Below are 19,302 nucleotides of genomic sequence, written 5' to 3'. Positions count from 1 at the left end.
CAAAAACAGTTACGTTAAATTAACATAAAGCGTATGTGATTGTATGACAAATTCAGCATACATCTCTGAATAATAAAACAACATATGTGCACATAAGCATGCCTTCACACAGTAATGAATAAGCATAAATTAAGAATGGATGAAAAAAAAAAAAAAAAAAAAAAAAAAAAAAAGCCACAGTTACAATCAGATCAGTTCAAATCATCACTCCCTCCATCACTTCGTATACCTTCATTTTCAAGGAAATTATAAAAGACCTTCCAAATTCTCCAAAAACTATCGATCCTGTTTTTTGTGAAATAACTGATCTTTTCCAGTGCCAGATAGGAAGTCACTCCGTTTAGCCATTCAGAAACGCCACAAACAGTTGTTTTTTTCCATGACCTAGCAATGCACCTTTTAGCCTCCAAAAGGCACATACCAATTAAAGATTTCTTATCATTAGTTACCACAAAATTGGCAGGGTAAATATTTAGGATACATAGCTTAGGATCAGAAGGCATCACCTTGCCAATAATACGACCAATAATGTTCAGGACCTCTCGCCAAAAGAATGCAACCTGTGGACAGCTCCACATACAATGGAACAGTGAACCCTTCTGCTGGCTACATTTAATGCATGTGTCGGGAATATTGGGGTTAAAGTGGTTTAACTTCACAGGAGTAATGTACTGTCTACTCAGCCATTTATATTGTAAGAGTATAGAATGTGTGTTTACAGATTGGGTTTTTACCAAAGAGCAGGCTTTTGACCATTCTTCCTCTGATACATTTTCCACTAAATCCATATTCCAGGCCCGTAAAATATTATTTGATGACTCATTAGATCCACTAACAAGCAGATTGTAAAGCATAGAGACCTGTCCCCTAGCTTTCAAATATTTTAAAGTGATGTCTTCTAAAATGGACAAGGGGGGGAGCGTCAGGCTATTACATTGCTTTGATAGAACAAAATTTCTGATTTGGAGATATTTAAAGAAATGTTTTGTAGGAATGTCATATTTGGATTTAAGATCTTCAAATGACATAAATTCACCTCCATTGTACAAATCAGATATTTTAGCTAGACCTTTGGAGGACCAAAGTTTAAAACCCGGGTCTGCCCTTCCTGGGTGAAAGTCATCATTACCGAAAATGGGCGTGAATTGGGAGAGATTTTTTGTCATACCCCAGTAAGCAATGGCATTATGCCAAATCCTTATCGTATTTTTCAAAAAAGGATTTTTGGTATTTTTAAGGAGCTTTTTTTTGTCTGCCGAATACATGTACAAATGCAGTGGCACTGTAATATTTTGGGATTCCATTGCAACCCAAGCTGGGGGGTGGTCATTCACAAAATAAAACATACCGGCCCTAATTTGCGCTGCCCAAAAGTACCAAAGGAAATTTGGAAATTGCAGTCCACCTCTGTCATATGGTAAATACAACAAGGAAAGTCTGAGTCTAGGGCGTTTGTTATTCCAAATGAAGTTTGTGAAAGTTTTGTTAAGCAATTTAAAGAAAGAAGGAGCTGGAGAGAGTGGAATTGACTGGAAGAGGTATAAAAATTTACTTAAAATCGACATTTTTAGGACATTAATGCGTCCGATTAAGGATATGGGTAATTTGGTCCATCTATTTATCAATTGTGTGACGTTATCCACAATGGGGTCATAATTAGTTGAAATGATTTTGTCAATAGTAGGAGTAATTTTGACACCTAAGTAAGTAAATCCTTGTTTTGACACAGTAAATGGTGTAGCGATCGGGGGACTATTTCTCTCATTTTCTGTCAAAAACATTATCACTGATTTACTATTGTTTACTTTATAGCCTGAAAAGGTACCAAATGTTCTCATCAAACTCAGCAGGCTAGGAAGTGTTTTCTCCAATCTGGAACAAAATAAAATGACGTCATCCGCGTACAACGAGATACGATGTTCTATGCCTCCGACTTTAATTCCTGTAATGCCAGCATGCTTGCGAATTGCCATGGCAAGTGGCTCAATAGCCAGGACGAAGAGTAAGGGAGAGAGGGGGCAGCCCTGTCTCGTTCCTCGGTTAAGCCTAAATGGCGTTGATATAAGTCCATTAGTTAGAATTTCAGCTTGTGGGTTGGAATACAAAAGCTGAACCCATCTGAGAAAATGAACACCCACACCAAATCTTTTCAGGACATCGAATAGGTATTGCCACTCTATCCTGTCGAATGCCTTCTCTGCATCCAATGACAGGATAGAGTGGTTAGGGAGGCCAGACTTTTCAAATAGAATATTAAGCAGTCGCCTCGTATTGTGGAAGCCCTGTCTACCCTGTACAAATCCACTCTGGTCCAAATGGACCATTTGAGGCAACACTGATTCCAGCCTCCTCGCAAGCACTTTGCATAGAATCTTAAGGTCATTATTTAGAAGTGAGATCGGTCTATAGGACCCACACTGGGTTGGTGTTTTTCTAGGCTTCAGTAACAATGAAATTATTGCTGTGTTTAGAGAAGGAGGGAGGGATCCCTCATCAAATGATTCCTTGTACATATCAAGTAAGGGCGGTATTAATTTGGATTTAAATATTTTATATATTTCAATTGGAATTGCATCTGGCCCTGGTGTTTTACCTCCCCCCAAGCCAGATATGGCCTCAGATATTTCCCCAGTCTCAAGGTTGCGTTCTAATGGGCCTAAACATTCTTTATCTACTAGGTCAAAATTTAGTGTATCCAAGAAATCTTTTTGTACACTTGGGGCCGAACCTAAGTATTCAGAGCCATATAAGTTTTGGTAGAAACATTGAAAAGTGTCATTTATCTCTTTTGGGTCTGAAGTTATATCCCCATTATCTGTCAAGATGGAGTTTATTGCCCTCTCGGTTTGCATCTGCTTTATGCGCCAGGCGAGTAACTTACCCGCCCTCTCTCCCTGTTCATAATACGATTGTTTTAATCTCATCAAACTTTTTGTCGCCTTATTAGTAGACAAAACATTATACTTTGCTTTCAGTTTGTTAAGTTCCATAATAAGTAGACGGTCTGGATTTTCAAAAATTTTGCCCTCAATTTCTTTAATTGCTTTTTCAAGTTTCTCCATTTCTAATCTATGAGCTTTATATTTAAAGCCGGTGAAACTTATCATTTGGCCTCTCAGAAAGGCTTTAAATGCTTCCCACCTCACTGATGCAGTTGTCTGGTTAGTGTTGCTTTCAAAATATAAATCTATTTGTCTTCCAATATACTCTATAAAGCTTGGGTCTCTAAGCCAGATTGATTGTAAGCGCCACCTAGAGGGGGGCGGTACCACATTGGAAAATTTAATAAGAAGCGAGGTTGGGGCATGATCTGAAATTAAGATGCTATCATACCAGCATTTTGAAATTTTTGGAATCAACTCTGCTGAGACCAGATAATAATCAATTCTAGAGAAGTTCTGATGTGTGCCCGAATAACAAGAAAATGTTTTCTGGTTAGAATACTTATTTCTCCATACATCTACCAGATTAAAATCTTTTATGCACTGAAGCAGTTCTTTTCTAGTCAAGGGGTGAGCGGTGTCAACACCGGTGGATCTGTCTAATGCCGGTTGGAGTGTACAATTAAAGTCTCCACCTATGATAATTTGGCCAGGCAAAGCAGCTAACATCAAGAAAAGCTGTCGAAAGAAGGTTGGATTATCGATATTTGTCCCATATACATTAACCAAATTAACTTTGACTGAAAGGAGTTCACATTCAATAATAAGGTATCTGCCAAGTCGGTCTTCGGTGACACGTAAAAGCTTAAACGGCACAGATTTGTGTATAAGAGTTATTACCCCTCTTGAGTTAGAGCTAAAAGAGGCTGAAAACACCTGACCAGGCCACCTTCTCCTCACCCTTATCACATCTTCTGGAGTCAAATGGGTCTCCTGTAGAAAAATTACTTTGGCTTTAAGCTGCCGGAGCCTGTTCATAACCTGTTTAAGCTTAACAATCTTATTTAGTCCTCTCACATTCCAGGATGTGAACTGAAGATCAGAGGCCATAGCTGAGAATGTTTACCACATCAATGCCCTGACAGATATATGTTAAGTGGCTGCAAACATAAAAATATACATAAAAAAATGCAAAAGACAAAAACAAATCCCCACACAATATCAAAGAGAACATGCAAGTAGAACAGAGTTTACTTCCCCAACTGAAATAAACCCACCCCTCCCACAGTACACACATCCAAAGGAGCTCTAAACTGAGCTCAATCATGGAGCTGCGCTGGTCCACCTGAGCAAGCGTCATACGAGGAACAACATGCCCGGCGATCAGCACGGAACCCCCCCGTTAACCTCCGTAATGGAATATTGTAGGCAGTAACAGCCAAGCAGTCAAAGTTCAACCTGAACCATAATTACGTAACGCAACAAAATAAAAATAAAATTATAATAATGTATAGTAGTGTAAGTCCTAGCCAGCAGAGCTAGTCATGTGTCCAACGACATAATGACTTATTGAATCTTAAATGAGCCAGTCAAAACGTTACTGGACCGAAATGTATAGCAAAGGGCGTGCTGTATTGATAATATGGCTATTTTACCCTCAATCTCCATGTTGTTGGCTCCTCATTTCCTTCACAAAATCTTCCGCCGTCCTCACCGCGTCAAAAGTGTGGCGTTTCCCCTTGTAGGTGATCAATAGTGTAGCCGGGTGAGCGACTCCGTATCGCAGGTTCGGGATGGAGAGGGCAGCCAAGTCTTTCTTCACTGGGTCGAAGGCTTTCCTGCGTCTGAGAAGGTCAGCGGAGACGTCGGGAAAGAACATTATCCTCTGGTTGTCCAGCAGTATGGGTCCCTTCAGCCTGGCCGCTCTCATGATTCGTGTCTTGTCCGCGTAGTTCAGTAGTTTCATTATCACCACCCTGGGCCGTGCCGGTTGCTGCGGTCTCGCTCTGTTAGCCATGCTTGCCTCGTTAGCTGTACCGAGCCTGTGGGCTCGCTCGATTAGCAGGGGCCCAGGAAAAGTATCGGCACCAAGCACCTTCGGTAGCCAACCCTCAAGAAACATGCACATGTCAGTCCCTTCACTACCTTCGGGAATGCCCACCAGGCGCAGGTTGGACCGTCGACTGCGGTTTTCCAGGTCGTCAACCTTGAACGCTAGCTCCTTAATAGTAGCTTTCATGGCCGTGTTGTCCGCTAGCAGCGACGTGATGTCATCTTGGTTGGTGCTAATTCTGTCCTCAGCCTCCGTTACACGGACTGTAATCGCTTTCACGTCAGCCTTAAGCCCTTGCATCGCATTTAGGAGACCATCAAATCTCACCACGAAGTCATCTTTCAATCCCCGAATTGCAGTCAGAATCTCGCTAGAATCAGTTCTGACGTAAGTCCCCAAGGCTGCTTCGCTAGCACTGCTAGCTTCTTCGTTAGCTTGTTTCGAGGGGCTCAGCGTGGCGTCAAACTTCAAAAGTTTTTGCGTCTGCTTGGGTGGTTTTGGTGCCATTGTGGCAGTCGCTGTGTTAGTGAAACTTGGGGTAAATGAACGAGTTAATTAAGACTGCCTAGCTGCCCACTTTGAGAAAATTCACCGGAGGGGTTCCGAAACACGACCGCTCAGCACCGCGCCATAACCGGAAGTCTGAAAGAAGAAAGTTACTAAAGATAGACAGCATACAGCAGCTGTGGTTTAAATTTGAGGGTCTCAATATGCAACATATGACCTCTACTTTTCAACCCACAATATTTATAGGATTTGCTTGGACTAGAATGTATTCATCTTCTTACACAGGTACACCACCAGTCATTCATTGCCCTGACAGGAAGCGATCAATCTTGGGGCGACTCCTTCTCCTTTCATTAAATGAAACCCGTCACAAGAGATGTATTTCTACTGGATTCCAAAGTCATAGCTCATCTGCAGGCCCAATGGACTTCTAAAACATGTGCCTCTTGAGTTCAGCAGCATTCTCTCTATCACACTCCCCCCTTTTCTGGCTGTTGTAATTCAAAATGGCTGCATAATAATAACCATGCATTGTCCATGCCTGTTTGTCTTTCAGGGGGCGCGAGTTCAGAATTCTGCCAAGAATCTGGGAGTGAGGGATCGCACGCCATCATCGGTCCCGAGGTAAAACTCCAGTCGCAGCCTTTTTATGTGGGGGCATCAGCAGCAGCACAGTAAATTAAATGATCTTTGCAGCAAGCTATGTATGTTACAGCTCATTACCTACAAATCACATACATTACATTAATGCTGGCCATGAGTTTGAATGATTTCCCCCCTTCCAGGCAGCTATTTGTTTCAATTAATTTAATTTGGGCACTGAGAAAGAGATATGTAATGCCTCAGTTAGGATTAAGTATAGCCTTTATTGATTGATTGATTGATTGATTGATTGATTGATTGATTGATTGATTTATTTAAAATGGTAATGCAGTAGCAAGCAAGGGTGGTTTGGACCAATCTTCTTTTTTTTTGGTGCTTTCAATGACTTGAATTTAAAATAAAAAGCACCAAACTACATGGTCAAAGTATCTGAATGACTGCAGATGGACAAAGATAGTGGGACATTTTGTGATAGGGCAATGCTTGCGTGTGTGCTTGCGTGTGTGCTTGCGTGATTGCGTGTGTGGGTATGTGTGCTTTTGGTTCAGGACCAGGGCCAAATGGTTCCATTAGAAGGGAGCTCCCTACACTCAGTATCCCCAAGATCAGGACAAGGACTGCCTCAGCCATTTGGCTGTGACATATAGGCCTTTGTGTGACAGGCAGCCCTTTTGACCCTTTTAGTGAAATTGACAAATACAATTAAGTAGGGGGATGATTAGTGTTGAGACATTGTGGTCAGAGAACCAAATTGCTGCACTCTCGGTAGGTTTATGTCATAATTGTTGCAGTGTGAGTTACTGCGGCAGAATATGTAAGTGTGCTTTTTTGATCACGAGACAGTAACAGAAAATGATTATTAATGTTAGCTAAGTCGGTTTCATCAAGACCAAAAAAAGATGTGAACTATGCAATTGATGATTTGAAATGCAGAAGATACAAGTAATACAATAATTGCCATTAAAGAAAAATGTACTGAGGTTAGAAAAACATGTAAGCAGAAAAGACCATACAATGCTTCATAATAGTACTATTAAAGGACTAATGCTGTCAACCAGTAATGTAGTCTTTCTTATTCTCTTGCAAATTAAAACAACTGTAACAACTTGATAATTCATGGCATTCTAAACAGTTAGAATAATTACTACTGAATGTAGGAGTTAGCCGCAGTAGTTTAATGTGTACCTACATCACCAACTAAACTCTGAAGTCATTCTTTTCTGTTTGAACATCATGTTGTTTGACTTTGTAGTGCAAAGCTGGATGTGTGTGCTGCTGAAGGCGATTCTTTTTCCAGTGCGGTACTGTTTCCCCTCCTGAGACTGCAGCTAAAGTCTTTCCATTTTGTTTGTTTGCTTCTCTGATCAGGTTGTACAAGCTTTGCCAGCCTCCGCCCCCGGATGGTGACCCATAATAATTAAATTGCTGAAGACGTCTTGAAGAGCCTTTGAGTCCCATTCATCCCTTCCCTTTGGAGTCCTCCCTCCACCCATGAAGGATCAACCTAATTAAAGACACTTATTGGGTCAATTTTTTAAATGTTCAGAATAGCATCCTAAAAGTGTAAATAGATTTTTTTTTAAACAAAACGTAAATAGTATTTTTGAATACTTTATATTTTTCACTGATGTACTTTTTACATATTTTGAGTTTTCTTTTCATATAATGAATCTTATAAGACAATTACACGAAAGCTACCAACATAATGCATTTGTATTCGCCCAATGAAATGGAATAAATCCCATCAGTAAGCTGCCTTGAAATTATGTTTGTTTTCACGAGGGACATTTGCATTTCATGTTATTAGTTTAATTTGCATATCAAATAAGCAAGTTAAAATAGATCAAAAAAGATATTGGATACTTATTGTAATGGTTTTGTATTTTGTTAAAATTATCATTTGTCTTCTCTTCAGCTCTGACTTATCTGCTTTATCAATCCTCACAGTATTGGATAACCACATGAGTGTGTTTAAAAAAAAATCATTATGTTTATTCTCTTGTAAATAGTTTATTTACCGTGTGAATGTGCTTAAGAGTCATGCCCTTATCTCCCACTGCCTTTGGGCTTCTGCGACTGTTACATGCATGATGACATTTAACGGCATATCAGTATTAACATGTATTAGGTTTTTGAAAAGTAGAGCTATAAAATATATTCTGTTATTTCATATTGACAGTACTCAGGATTAAAGCATCTCTCTTTGTTACTTATTATTGGCTGTATCATTGTAGATGGATGTCTAGATCACTACTATGCAAACAAAGTGGTAATAAACTGAATCAAAAAGCTCCAGCGGCCTAGTGTTTCTTGTTTAGGCTACTCTAGTAGCAACATCTTTCTCCATGGGAAAGTGGTTGTTTTTTCCCCCATGTATGTCATGTAAGTAGTGTGTAAATATGCTATATTAAAGCTAATGATAATTTACTGGGTCTTGAAAATGACCATTCATACACATTGACGTCGTTGTGGAAATGTATTACAATAGCCTATATCCATACGGGTATGTATCTTTTTGCAAAACAATACCACTATTTGATATGAACTATTTTGGTTGGCCATTTTATAATGTACACCTAGTTTAAGTGACAGTTTTGATAGCAACTTTATTTTGGTGGGATATTTTAGAATGAAGTTTTAACCAATTTGATAACTTTTGGTAGGATCTTAAATCAAGTTTAGTAACGGTGTGTAGATCTATTGGTAGGCTACACTATTATGTCGTTTTAAGTAACGTGTCGTGACACGTTACTTAAAACACCTTGCCTAATTGGCAGCAAAACCCACTGCAGATGGAAAACAAAGACTTGTTGAACTCTCCTCTTGGCCAGCAGTATGATAAATAGCAACACGCGCTGCACCTGCGTAAACCCTCTGCCGGTGCACGTGCAGTTGCGCAGTTTACTATCTTGGACGTCTTGCACGTCACATACTCGCGTTGAGCACAGTGGGCTAGGGGCATACAGTCTGTGAGCCCGACGGATAAATGGGAGTGGCGGTGACTCTGTTAACGCTGCTTTCAACTAGTGAGAGGAAGATTTGTAAGCTCTGTCGGAGAGCTGCCGTGCCATTGGTTTCTACAAGGAAGCCGCCGCCGGAGAGTCAGTGAGGTTACAAACTGGGGACGGTCCCGGGCTGGGTGTCCACAATGAGCCGCTCTCAGAGTCGCCTGCTCCGCACTTGACGCAACCTGCTCTCAACTTTGCCTTGGCTCCGCCGCAGCCCACTCACTTGGCGACATTGTGGCCACCGAGACGCCTTCCCTCCTTGAAGGACGACCGACACCGGCTCACCTCATGATTTCATCCCGCTGAGAGCTCTCGGCGAGTCACAACACTTTCTCCATGGCGTCTCCGCAACAGTCAAGAATTCAGTCGTATCTGGAGAAGAATAAAATAGGACCCTTGTTTGAGGTGAGTGCGCAAAAATGAACTCTGAAGTTCTTGGCTGCCAGTTTAAAAGGACTATTGCTTTGCAGCAGGATGCATGAATTCGCTTTTCTAGTTTCCCTGAACGATGAGTGCACATCTGCATTGTGATGAGCTGTCACACTGGAGTAACTGAGGATATTTTGCACTGACTGAATAATACTCCCTACAGCTCATTCACTGTCGATGTTAAAACAATAGGCTGGTGCAGTATAATAACCTTAAACCATTTATCAATGTGCACTTTGGTGTCTGATTTTCTCTATCTCTCATCTCTCTCAATTTTTTTAGGCTATCTCTCTGAAACGTCCCACTACGCCCCATTTAAAATTAATCACACATACTGTAGGAGTATAGCATATTGGCTGCTGTGTTTGCTCCTACCATTACAATGCTTAGCCTTTCCATCAGGGATTTTTCATGGCAAAAGATGATAAAGTACCTTGCCACTGCAATGCCTGAGTGTGCATTGCTAGTTTGTTGGAAGTTGTGGCCACTCAGGGAAGACGCTGGCAATTCACATGGCACAGAAGGACTTGCTTTATACTCTGCGTTCCGCTCCACAGTACAGCAGCCTCATTAACTACATGCCTTTTCCACCTGATTGTCAGCAAAGGGATCTATGTGTTTGTTCATCCCGGGGTGTTCTCAGCGTGGCAGCTAAGCAACCCATTGGCAGAGCATGACTTCATCCTTTTGTTTTTGCCATTGGATTTCTTAGCTGAAAACAAGGGCCGCACAGTCAAGAGCAAAAATGGAAAGACAGGCAAAACTGTCCATCTGAATTGTCTTTTTAGCCAAAGATGCAGCTGATCTGTGAGTCTGTCACTACCAGTTAAACAACTGGCAGGACAACTGTAGTGACATGCAAGCTGGTGCTACAGTGGCTATGACGTGCTCTCGCTGTGTTTGGTGGCAACTCAATATTCACGTGCACATGATGGGTTTATTGCAAAGTGCTGACGTTTCAGCTCTGTTGCTTCGAAACACACACACAAACACACACACACACACACACACACACACACACACACACACACGGGCTGCATGTTAAACAGATGTAAGAGAGGCTTGTTTCAGCACCGTGGACAGTGCACTTAAAGAAGACAGGACATTTTATTGTGAGGCCACAGCAGTCAGTGAAGCACACTGATAGTCCACTGTGTGCTCTCTGTTTGTTTTTCCTCCCTCCATCTTCCTCCTCCACCTGTCTCTGCCTCAGCTCCCGTCTGTTTTCCCTTTCTCTCTTTTTTATTGTCAATTCCATTGACTCCTTTACATGACAATTGAAGACGATTAAAGGTCACCGTCACCTACTATGTAAAATGCATTATTTCATGTTTTTTCGACATTCAATTGTTTCCCCAGGGTGACAAGAGACTCCCAAAGTATGAGAAAAAACAACCCTCTCTATTTTTCTCCACCTTGTGTTCATAAACCCCAGTTAGCAACTGGGATATCCTCCACTCCACTAGTACTACCTCCACCTGTGATAAGCACATCCCCAGATATCCCTGAATCTAATGCTGCGTTCCATACAACTCGTAAGTGGAGGATTTCCCAGTTGTAATTTCCGTTTTTCGACCTCAAAGCGTTCCAGACAGCTGGGAAGTCGTATTTTTTCTGACCCCCTATTATGAAAATACGACAGGAATGCCGATTCAAGTTGGAGTTCCTACTCAGAAGCTGAAAAGTGAATGTAATTTAAAGATCACATATAGAGAATCATCAGGGGGTAAGTAATTAAGCCTTCCATGATCGTTAAACAATGCGATTGTGCTCAGACACGGCCTCGAGAACGTGAATATTTCTACATCTGGTACAAGCACAAAATGTGCATGTGAGTCTGCTCGCATTCACGGCGTTCTGTGAAAAACACACTGCGCATGTCCGATGGGACCCCTTGACGAGGAAGTAGTGCACTCAGAATTCTATCCATGAAGCAACTCCGCGCCAATGAGCAGCTTCATAGAAGTGAATGGGCGGGCGCCATTTTTTTATTTGCCGTCCTTATAATAGGTCCATGGTTTCAGACAGAGGCCAAAGAGGAGATTCAGCAATGGCACTGTGAGAAATATATATTTTTTTGTACACTACAACATGGGCTTTTTGTGACTTGTGGAGCTGATCAAAAACCATTTTTAGTTCCAAAGACGAGAGCTGATAAACTGAAGCTTTTACAAGGTGCTGACGTTGCATTCCTAAGCGTGTTCTCTAGATGTCATGCAGAGTTTTCATTCCGACCGACCAGGACATGTATCATTGCTGAGCTGTACAATTATATTTAGGCTGTGAATGGTTTATTGTGAGTGAGGCTTGTATTCATTGTGCAGTCAGTGTAGATTTTGAGGGGGGAAAGAGGTGTAGTACGAGGAGAATACTCTCCTGGGTCTGTCACTCTGCTCATGAGAACATGATGTAGCTTCTGCTACCTTGGTCTTTCAGTGTTTTCCCGGCGATACCCATCCTGTGTGTATTCAGCTGTGAACAGAAGAGAAAACTTTTTTTACAAGATGAATCCAGGAGAATTGCTTGATCTCTTGTAGTTTTGTATTTGAGCAGATAGAGAGAATTGGTGGAGCAGCAGTAATAAAGCAGCTGTCCAACCCATCTCGCTGAAGGTTTGATTGCCGTAACTGTTTAAATTACACAAAACTGTTTTTGAATACAAGAGCACAATGTAGACAAACATATTTTTCTATTGCCCATAGTTGCAAATTGCTTTACCACATAATTACAACAATTAAGAAATAACGGTAATTGGACTGCATGTATTGCTATAACATCACCACACTGAGAGTTGCTACAGTAAATGACTATTTCTACAGGCAGAATAAATGGAACGTCTCCAACTAATCTGCTTGGTTTTCATGTGAGCAGAAAAACGAATCTTTTACAGCCCACCATTCAAAAGGCACTTTTAGCTTTTGTTGTACGTACAATAACTTACTAAATTCAATTCATTTAGTGAGGAGTCTTTTAAAATCCCTCGTATGTAAGCGTACAAATATGTCACGTAGTATCATATGTCATGTAGTTAGCACTAGATGGGTCCACTTACAGTATGTACATTAAAGCTATATCTATACAACATTTACATTCTGGGATTCTTCATGTTGTGTTCACACCACCTCAAAGTAAAGCAGACTATTAAACCGTCTGTGTAGTAGTGAGCGGGGCTATTCATTGACTCACTCTGATGAGACAGAGCTTATGAGTTGCCATAGAATTAAATTTTTCCCTCTTCCCCTCAATAATGAAATGGTTGCTTTGCAGAGATAACACACCGAGTGTACTCAGATGCAATATTCTCCAGAAAAGGGAAGCAGCCTTTCATACTGTTTGAAGTAATTGCACTCCAGATTGTTGTCAGCCACTTACGCATTTTGTTATTTGATATGCTTTTCAAACACCTACTCTTTTTCCAATCATTTTGACAGTGTCAGTGCAACGTGATCTTTCACATGTTGGTGTTGCATTTAGGAATTATAGTCAAGGCAAGTAGGCCACATGCTCAGGAGGATACTTTGCTATACTCTGTGGGATAGACATAAAAGTCGCCTTACCTGCCATTTATCATCACACTAAGATAACTGTAATTGTCTTTGGTTTGTAGAAGAGGATCTGTAGGATTTATTTGCAGGATTCAGGTGTTTAAACTTGCGTGAGCGGACCGGTATGTAGGGTTTGCAGAAGTCTTTGTCTCTATGAGCAGACGGTGCAAAAGCAGCTCTCATGTTCCTCCCTGCTGTGATCAGTCAATCATATTTCAGGAGATATAATTGCTCCTTTTGGAACATTGAAGTGATTAGTAATGTAAGTATAGCCTGGACCAAAACATATCACCGGATTGAAATAGAATTGGTACAACAGTAAAATGTTCTGTTCTGCTCTGTGGCATGATTGCCATCATTGTTCTTTGCAAAGTTGTTACACTTTTTTATTTTATACCCTGTTGGTAACACTTTACAATACGGGTACATCAATGAACTGTTTATTAATGCTTAGTGAATGCTATTAAAAGTTAGTTCATTCTTTTTAAGCATTTACTAACTGTTAGAGCTTAGTTATTAACAGTCAGTTAATGCTTGGTTAGGCATCAATTATGCTTAGTTAACTAACTACTAGCAGTTAGTTAGGAATTACCTAAGCATTTATAAATGGTTAGTTAATGACGAGTTAATGTTTAGTATGCATCTTCTAAGCATTAACTCAAAGTTAATTAATGTACCCTTTGTGTAAAGTGTTAGCACTCTGTTTATCTATAATTAACTGACTATTGGTCTCTCAGCTCAGAGGTTGTTATGATTACTTGCTGATGTCAATGAAGCACTAATGAAGGATGAACTGGATTTGTATTGGATCCGATATCTCTTTCTGTCTCTTTTTACTTCTCCAGTTGAGAACTGATGTGTAGTCACACAGCTTCACATTTCCTTCCACACAGAATAATGATCCTAATTAGTTTACTGTGAGAATGACAAACTCTAATCAAAAGAGTCAAATGAAACATATTAACAGGATCACATAGATAATTTAGTACAAAGGAATCCATCATAGATCTTATTACACCTACAAACACACCTGGAAACATTTCTGTCTGACAGAGTGACTTTGTCATTGGCTTACTTCCTACACATGGTATATTAATAACCCAGTTATTTAATCATAGTGGTCATTTGTGTATTATTTAACCTCTAAGCCACCATTCTGCACTATAAAACTGATCAACAGTTATGAAAATGGTTATCAATGTAATATAGGCCTACAGTCCAGTATGATAAGTATGGTGTTGTTTTAATGCTAGAGAGCTCAGTGGTATTCTCAAGGTATATCCACCTTCCTCCTTTATCACATGACTAAGCATAATCAAGCAAGTTATTTAAAGCATATTAACAACTGTAGGGGGGGTAAAACTATTTGCCATTTTTCTGTGTCGGTTTGTTACACGCCATGTGAAAACTGCAACGATGCTTATCAATTATGTGTCTCTTGGCTGGGGGTAGGACAGTAGAGTTCATATTCAGAAATGGCCACCATCAAAAGTCAGAGGAAACAAACCAGTTTGTGATTGGTTGAACTCCAAAAACATAATGTGCGAGACAGCCACGGCCTTCACCAATTAAATTCCAGCCTGTTTTTTGTTTCCATTTTTACTATATACCACTTTTTCTTTGAAGACGTTGATGGTATTATCAAGGTTGATGACTTGATATGACAGATGTTGGGTCATGCATGGGTTAATGCAGGCATCCACAGTCCCCTCCAGGCCCGGTTAGAGTAATTAGGAGACAGGCAGCCTCGGGACTCGGTTGGTCCTGGGGGAGTTAAGGGATGGGGATACGGAGGAGGGCAGAGGATATCTTGGAGATCAGACGGAGAGAGACGATGACTGAAGTCCAATATTAGGAAGATTTAGAGCGTGCAGCGTAAGGTGGGGGCATGGAGTGTGTACGGGAAACGGAAAGGGAACGGGGGAGAGTGGAGTGGCTGTGGTGCATGCTAATAAAGTTATCATGTCCACTTCTATCCTGATGATTCTGCTGGCTGACTGCTGTGTAGAATTGAGTCCTGAACTATGACAGTCTTCCTATATTTGTTAAACTGGTGTCTAAATGAATATATGTGTAAGAAATGTTGCATTTAAAGGGCAGATCCCTCAGATCTCTGCACAGCCAATTGATGTGTGATCCATGTACACACGGTACCTAGGCTCTGTAAACTGGTATGTAAACAAAGGGAGGCCCACTGTAACTGGCAACATACCCGTTTATAGAGCCTGTGCTGTGTATTATCATCACTGGATTACTTTTCAGCGCACACCCAGCACGGACAGGTAGCGGATTGTGTGGAGATTTTCACTGATTTTGACCTCAAGGGATTTTGACAACAAGACGTCTACTGAGTTGCTGACTCCACCTTTTAACTGATGAGTGGATTCATTGACCAATAGTGAGGCAGTTCCCCATTACTCATGCACAGAACAACCCCCAGTGAGAGATGCGACAAGCCATATTTCTCCTTTTGGGGCAGTGCTTCAGGAATAGTGAGGGCATATTTCTTTGTGTGTATCAGTAGGGCAGATACAAGCGTCTCTTCTGATGAGTATCATCTGGTAGTGGCAGCATGGTCAGGTGACAATGCCTCACCCACAGTCTCCCCTTCCGCATGATCTCTTCTGCTCTTGTCTGCCTGCTCATTCAAGGTCTGGATCTCTTCCAGCGGCTTCTCTCTGTCTCTCTCTCTGTCTCTGTCTCTGTCTCTCTGTCTCTCTCTCTCTCCACTCATCTTCACCTTAAACTGGACTTATCCTATCCTTCTCTTTTCTTTTTCCAAATGGCGACCTTTTTCTGCATATGAAGCACTTTGGACAGACACACAGACTACACGTTAAAACCCACAAGTCACATAATTTGTATTCCCATATTTAATTGGGAAACAGCTGGTAAATCAAAGGCAGTCGGTGGCCTCCAATACAGGGACAGTGAGCCCTCTTTACAAGTCTTGGAAGAGCTGTTCGCTTGCATTTAAATAGTTTTATACAAGGACAAGTCTCAAGACTAGATGTCCGATTTCCACAGCTTATTTAGTGCCACATGCTTCTGAGTTGCTATGCTAGTTCAGAATAAGCTGCATGGTCGGCTACTGATTTTTAACCAGGCAGATATGTAATGGATACACTCTGCCTCTGAGGAATGCAAAAATCATAGATGTCCACAGCTCAAACAGTTCACCAGGAGAGGTTGACAAAAGAAAAAGTGTAAGATCTTAGAACAACTAGCATTCATCTCAGAGCTTATGAACAGTAGCTGTATCTACCTGTCCATAACGGTTTCGCTCTCTAATTTCACTCTTCTCTAATTTCACTCTTCTCTCTCTTCTCTTGGGGAGTCTGTCCATGAGAGCTTCCAGGGACACACCGGTGTGCCTTGGCTGATTGACAGTGTCAAAAACTGCCACCAAACAAAACTGTCCGGGGTACCAAGATTTCTCACCCCGACAGCATGATCAGCCCAGATATACAGGTCCTTCTCAAAAAATTTGCATATTGTGATAAAGTTGATTATTTTCCATAATGTAATGATAATAATTGAACTTTCATATATTTTAGATTCATTGCACACCAACTGAAATATGTCAGGTCTTTTGTTGTTTTAATACTGATGATTTTGGCATACAGCTCATGAAAACCCCAAATTCCTATCTCAAAAAATTAGCATATCATGAAAAGGTACTCTAAACGAGCTCTTAACCTAAGTCTGAATCAACTAATTAACTCTAAACACCTGCAAAAGATTCCTGAGGCTTTTAAAAACTCCCAGCCTGGTTCATTACTCAAAACCGCAATCATGGGTAAGACTGCCGACCTGTCCAGAAGGCCATCATTGACACCCTCAAGCAAGAGGGTAAGACACAGAAAGAAATTTCTGAGCGAATAGGCTGTTCCCAGAGTGCTGTATCAAGGCACCTCAGTGGGAAGTCTGTGAGAAGGAAAAAGTGTGGCAGAAAACGCTGCACAACCAGAAGAGGTGACCGGACCCTGAGGAGGATTGTGGAGAAGGGCCGATTCCAGACCTTGGGGGACCTGCGGAAGCAGTGGACTGAGTCTGGAGTAGAAACATCCAGAGCCACCGTGCACAGGCGTGTGCAGGAAATGGGCTACAGGTGCCGCATTCCCCAGGTCAAGCCACTTTTGAACCAGAAACAGTGGCAGAAGCGCCTGACCTGGGCTACAGAGAAGCAGCACTGGACTGTTGCTCAGTGGTCCAAAGTACTTTTTTCGGATGAAAGCAAATTTTGCATGTCATTCGGAAATCAAGGTGCCAGAGTCTGGAGGAAGACTGGGGAGAAGGAAATGCCAAAATGCCTGAAGTCCAGTGTCAAGTACCCACAGTCAGTGATGGTCTGGGGTGCCATGTCAGCTGCTGGTGTTGGTCCACTGTGTTTTATCAAAGGCAGGGTCAATGCAGCTAGCTATCAGGAGATTTTGAAGCACTTCATGCTTCCATCTGCTGAAAAGCTTTATGGAGATGAAGATTTCATTTTTCAACAAGACCTGGCACCTGCTCACAGTGCCAAAACCACTGGTAAATGGTTTACTGACCATGGTATTACTGTGCTCAATTGGCCTGCCAACTCTCCTGACCTGAACCCCATAGAGAATCTGTGGGATATTGTGAAGAGGAAGTTGAGAGACACCAGACCCAACACTGTGGATGAGCTTAAGGCCGCTATCGAAGCATCCTGGGCCTCCATAACACCTCAGCAGTGCCACAGGCTGATTGCCTCCATGCCACGCCGCATTGAAGCAGTAATTTCTGCGAAAGGATTCCCGACCAAGTATTGAGTGCATAACTGAACATAATTATTTGAAGGTTGACTTTTTTGTATTAAAAACACTTTTCTTTTATTGGTCGGATGAAATATGCAAATTTTTTGAGATAGGGATTTTTGGTTTTTCTTTACTTTTTTGCCAAAATCATCAGTATTAAAACAATAAAAGGCTTGAACTACTTCAGTTGTGTGTAATGAATCTAAAATATATGAAAGTCTAATGTTTATCAGTACATTACAGAAAATATTGAACTTTATCACAAAATGCAAATTTTTTGAGAAGGACCTGTATAGACTACATGTCACTGTTCCTACCGCCACCTGTTGGCCTGCTTACAAATCAAATCAAATCAGTTTTATTTGTATAGCCCAAAATCACAAATAGACATGTGTCTCAGTGGGCTTTACATTCATACAATATGATACAATACACTGATACATAGGCTGAAACTCTCTGCACCTCTTTAGCTCACATCAAACACATGCTAAGGATGCTACTCTGCTGATGCAATCTACTACAAGCCAAGCAACATTAAAGTTTACTTGTAAATTAAAATATTGACTCAAATTTGACATACCACATCCTACTATGGCGCCTGTCAAAGAAAATATGTTCATAAGTAGGACCCATATTATTACTATATTATTATTAGGAAGCGAAAGAGTCAGATACGGTAACCTTGCTCTGCTGTATATGTGACTTGTGTAATGTGTGCATATCCACCATGCAGATGCAGTGGGATCTGTTACTTACTAGTATGGTAGTCTCTTTGCCTTTATATGATATATTGGAGATGGTGAAGGACACAAAGGCAGGAAGGTCAGGTGCATTAGCTCATTAGCAGCTACTAGATGCAAAACAGTACAGGATGTGCAATCAATAAATGTTAATTTCTTTTTTATTTTAAAGCATTTTATTAGACAGTTTTGGAGGGACAGAGATGAAATGGGGCAGAGAACGGGAATGAAGTTGTTGCCATTTTATCTAACAAGCCTCAGAATATACACACTGTCTGTCCACTTTGCAGTGTGTGTGTGTGTGTGTGTGTGTGTGTGTGTGTGTGTGTGTGTGTGTGTGGGGGGGGTGTCCACTGGGGGAAACAATCCATCCATAAAAAGAATTGTGTATCCTCCCTTTACACCTTCCCTACCAAACACTATTAAGACTTGGACACCCTGGGGTACTTATCAGAGTTTGGTTTTCTGTATAATCTAACAAATAACAGCCTTCATTTATAGACCTCCTGTTGGAAGGTTAGTTATGTTATCCACAGGAGCTATGAAGCAGTGATTACAGCTTTTACATCTGAGCATTGTTTATGGGGTTTATCATTTATAATTGTTTGACACAGGCCACTGAAAGCCATTGCAGTTGTGAAGGGAGATGCTGTTGTTCCTCCACTCTTAGTGCACAGTACATTGTCTTTCAGGATTCTCTCGTATAGCCGTTTCTCAGAGTCACGTCATTGTTATTTCCCAGAAGAGCTTGTATATA

General features: G+C 41.1%; 2 protein-coding genes across 2 annotated transcripts in view; both read left to right on the top strand.

Annotated features, from left to right (window-relative positions):
- Positions 1 to 8,293, top strand: part of prex2 (phosphatidylinositol-3,4,5-trisphosphate-dependent Rac exchange factor 2) — a 101,017-nt gene extending 92,724 nt beyond the window's left edge. Inside the window, exons 40-41 of the mRNA XM_080050609.1 lie at positions 5,999 to 6,066; positions 7,414 to 8,293. Coding sequence (XP_079906735.1) covers positions 5,999 to 6,066; positions 7,414 to 7,459 — 114 coding nt within the window. The 3' untranslated portion in view covers positions 7,460 to 8,293. The remainder of the gene's footprint in view (positions 1 to 5,998; positions 6,067 to 7,413) is intronic.
- A 1,093-nt stretch (positions 8,294 to 9,386) lies between these two features.
- The window catches only part of cUnh8orf34 (chromosome Un C8orf34 homolog), a gene marked incomplete at its 3' end in the record, with an annotated part of 64,137 nt that continues 54,221 nt past the window's right edge, over positions 9,387 to 19,302 (top strand). The window contains 1 exon segment of the mRNA XM_080050051.1: positions 9,387 to 9,458. Coding sequence (XP_079906177.1) covers positions 9,390 to 9,458 — 69 coding nt within the window. The 5' untranslated portion in view covers positions 9,387 to 9,389.

Source organism: Ammodytes marinus (assembly GCF_949987685.1).
Source record: "Ammodytes marinus genome assembly, chromosome: 21".
Taxonomy (NCBI): Eukaryota; Metazoa; Chordata; class Actinopteri; order Uranoscopiformes; family Ammodytidae; genus Ammodytes; species Ammodytes marinus.
This window is presented reverse-complemented; position numbering and strand designations above follow the sequence as displayed.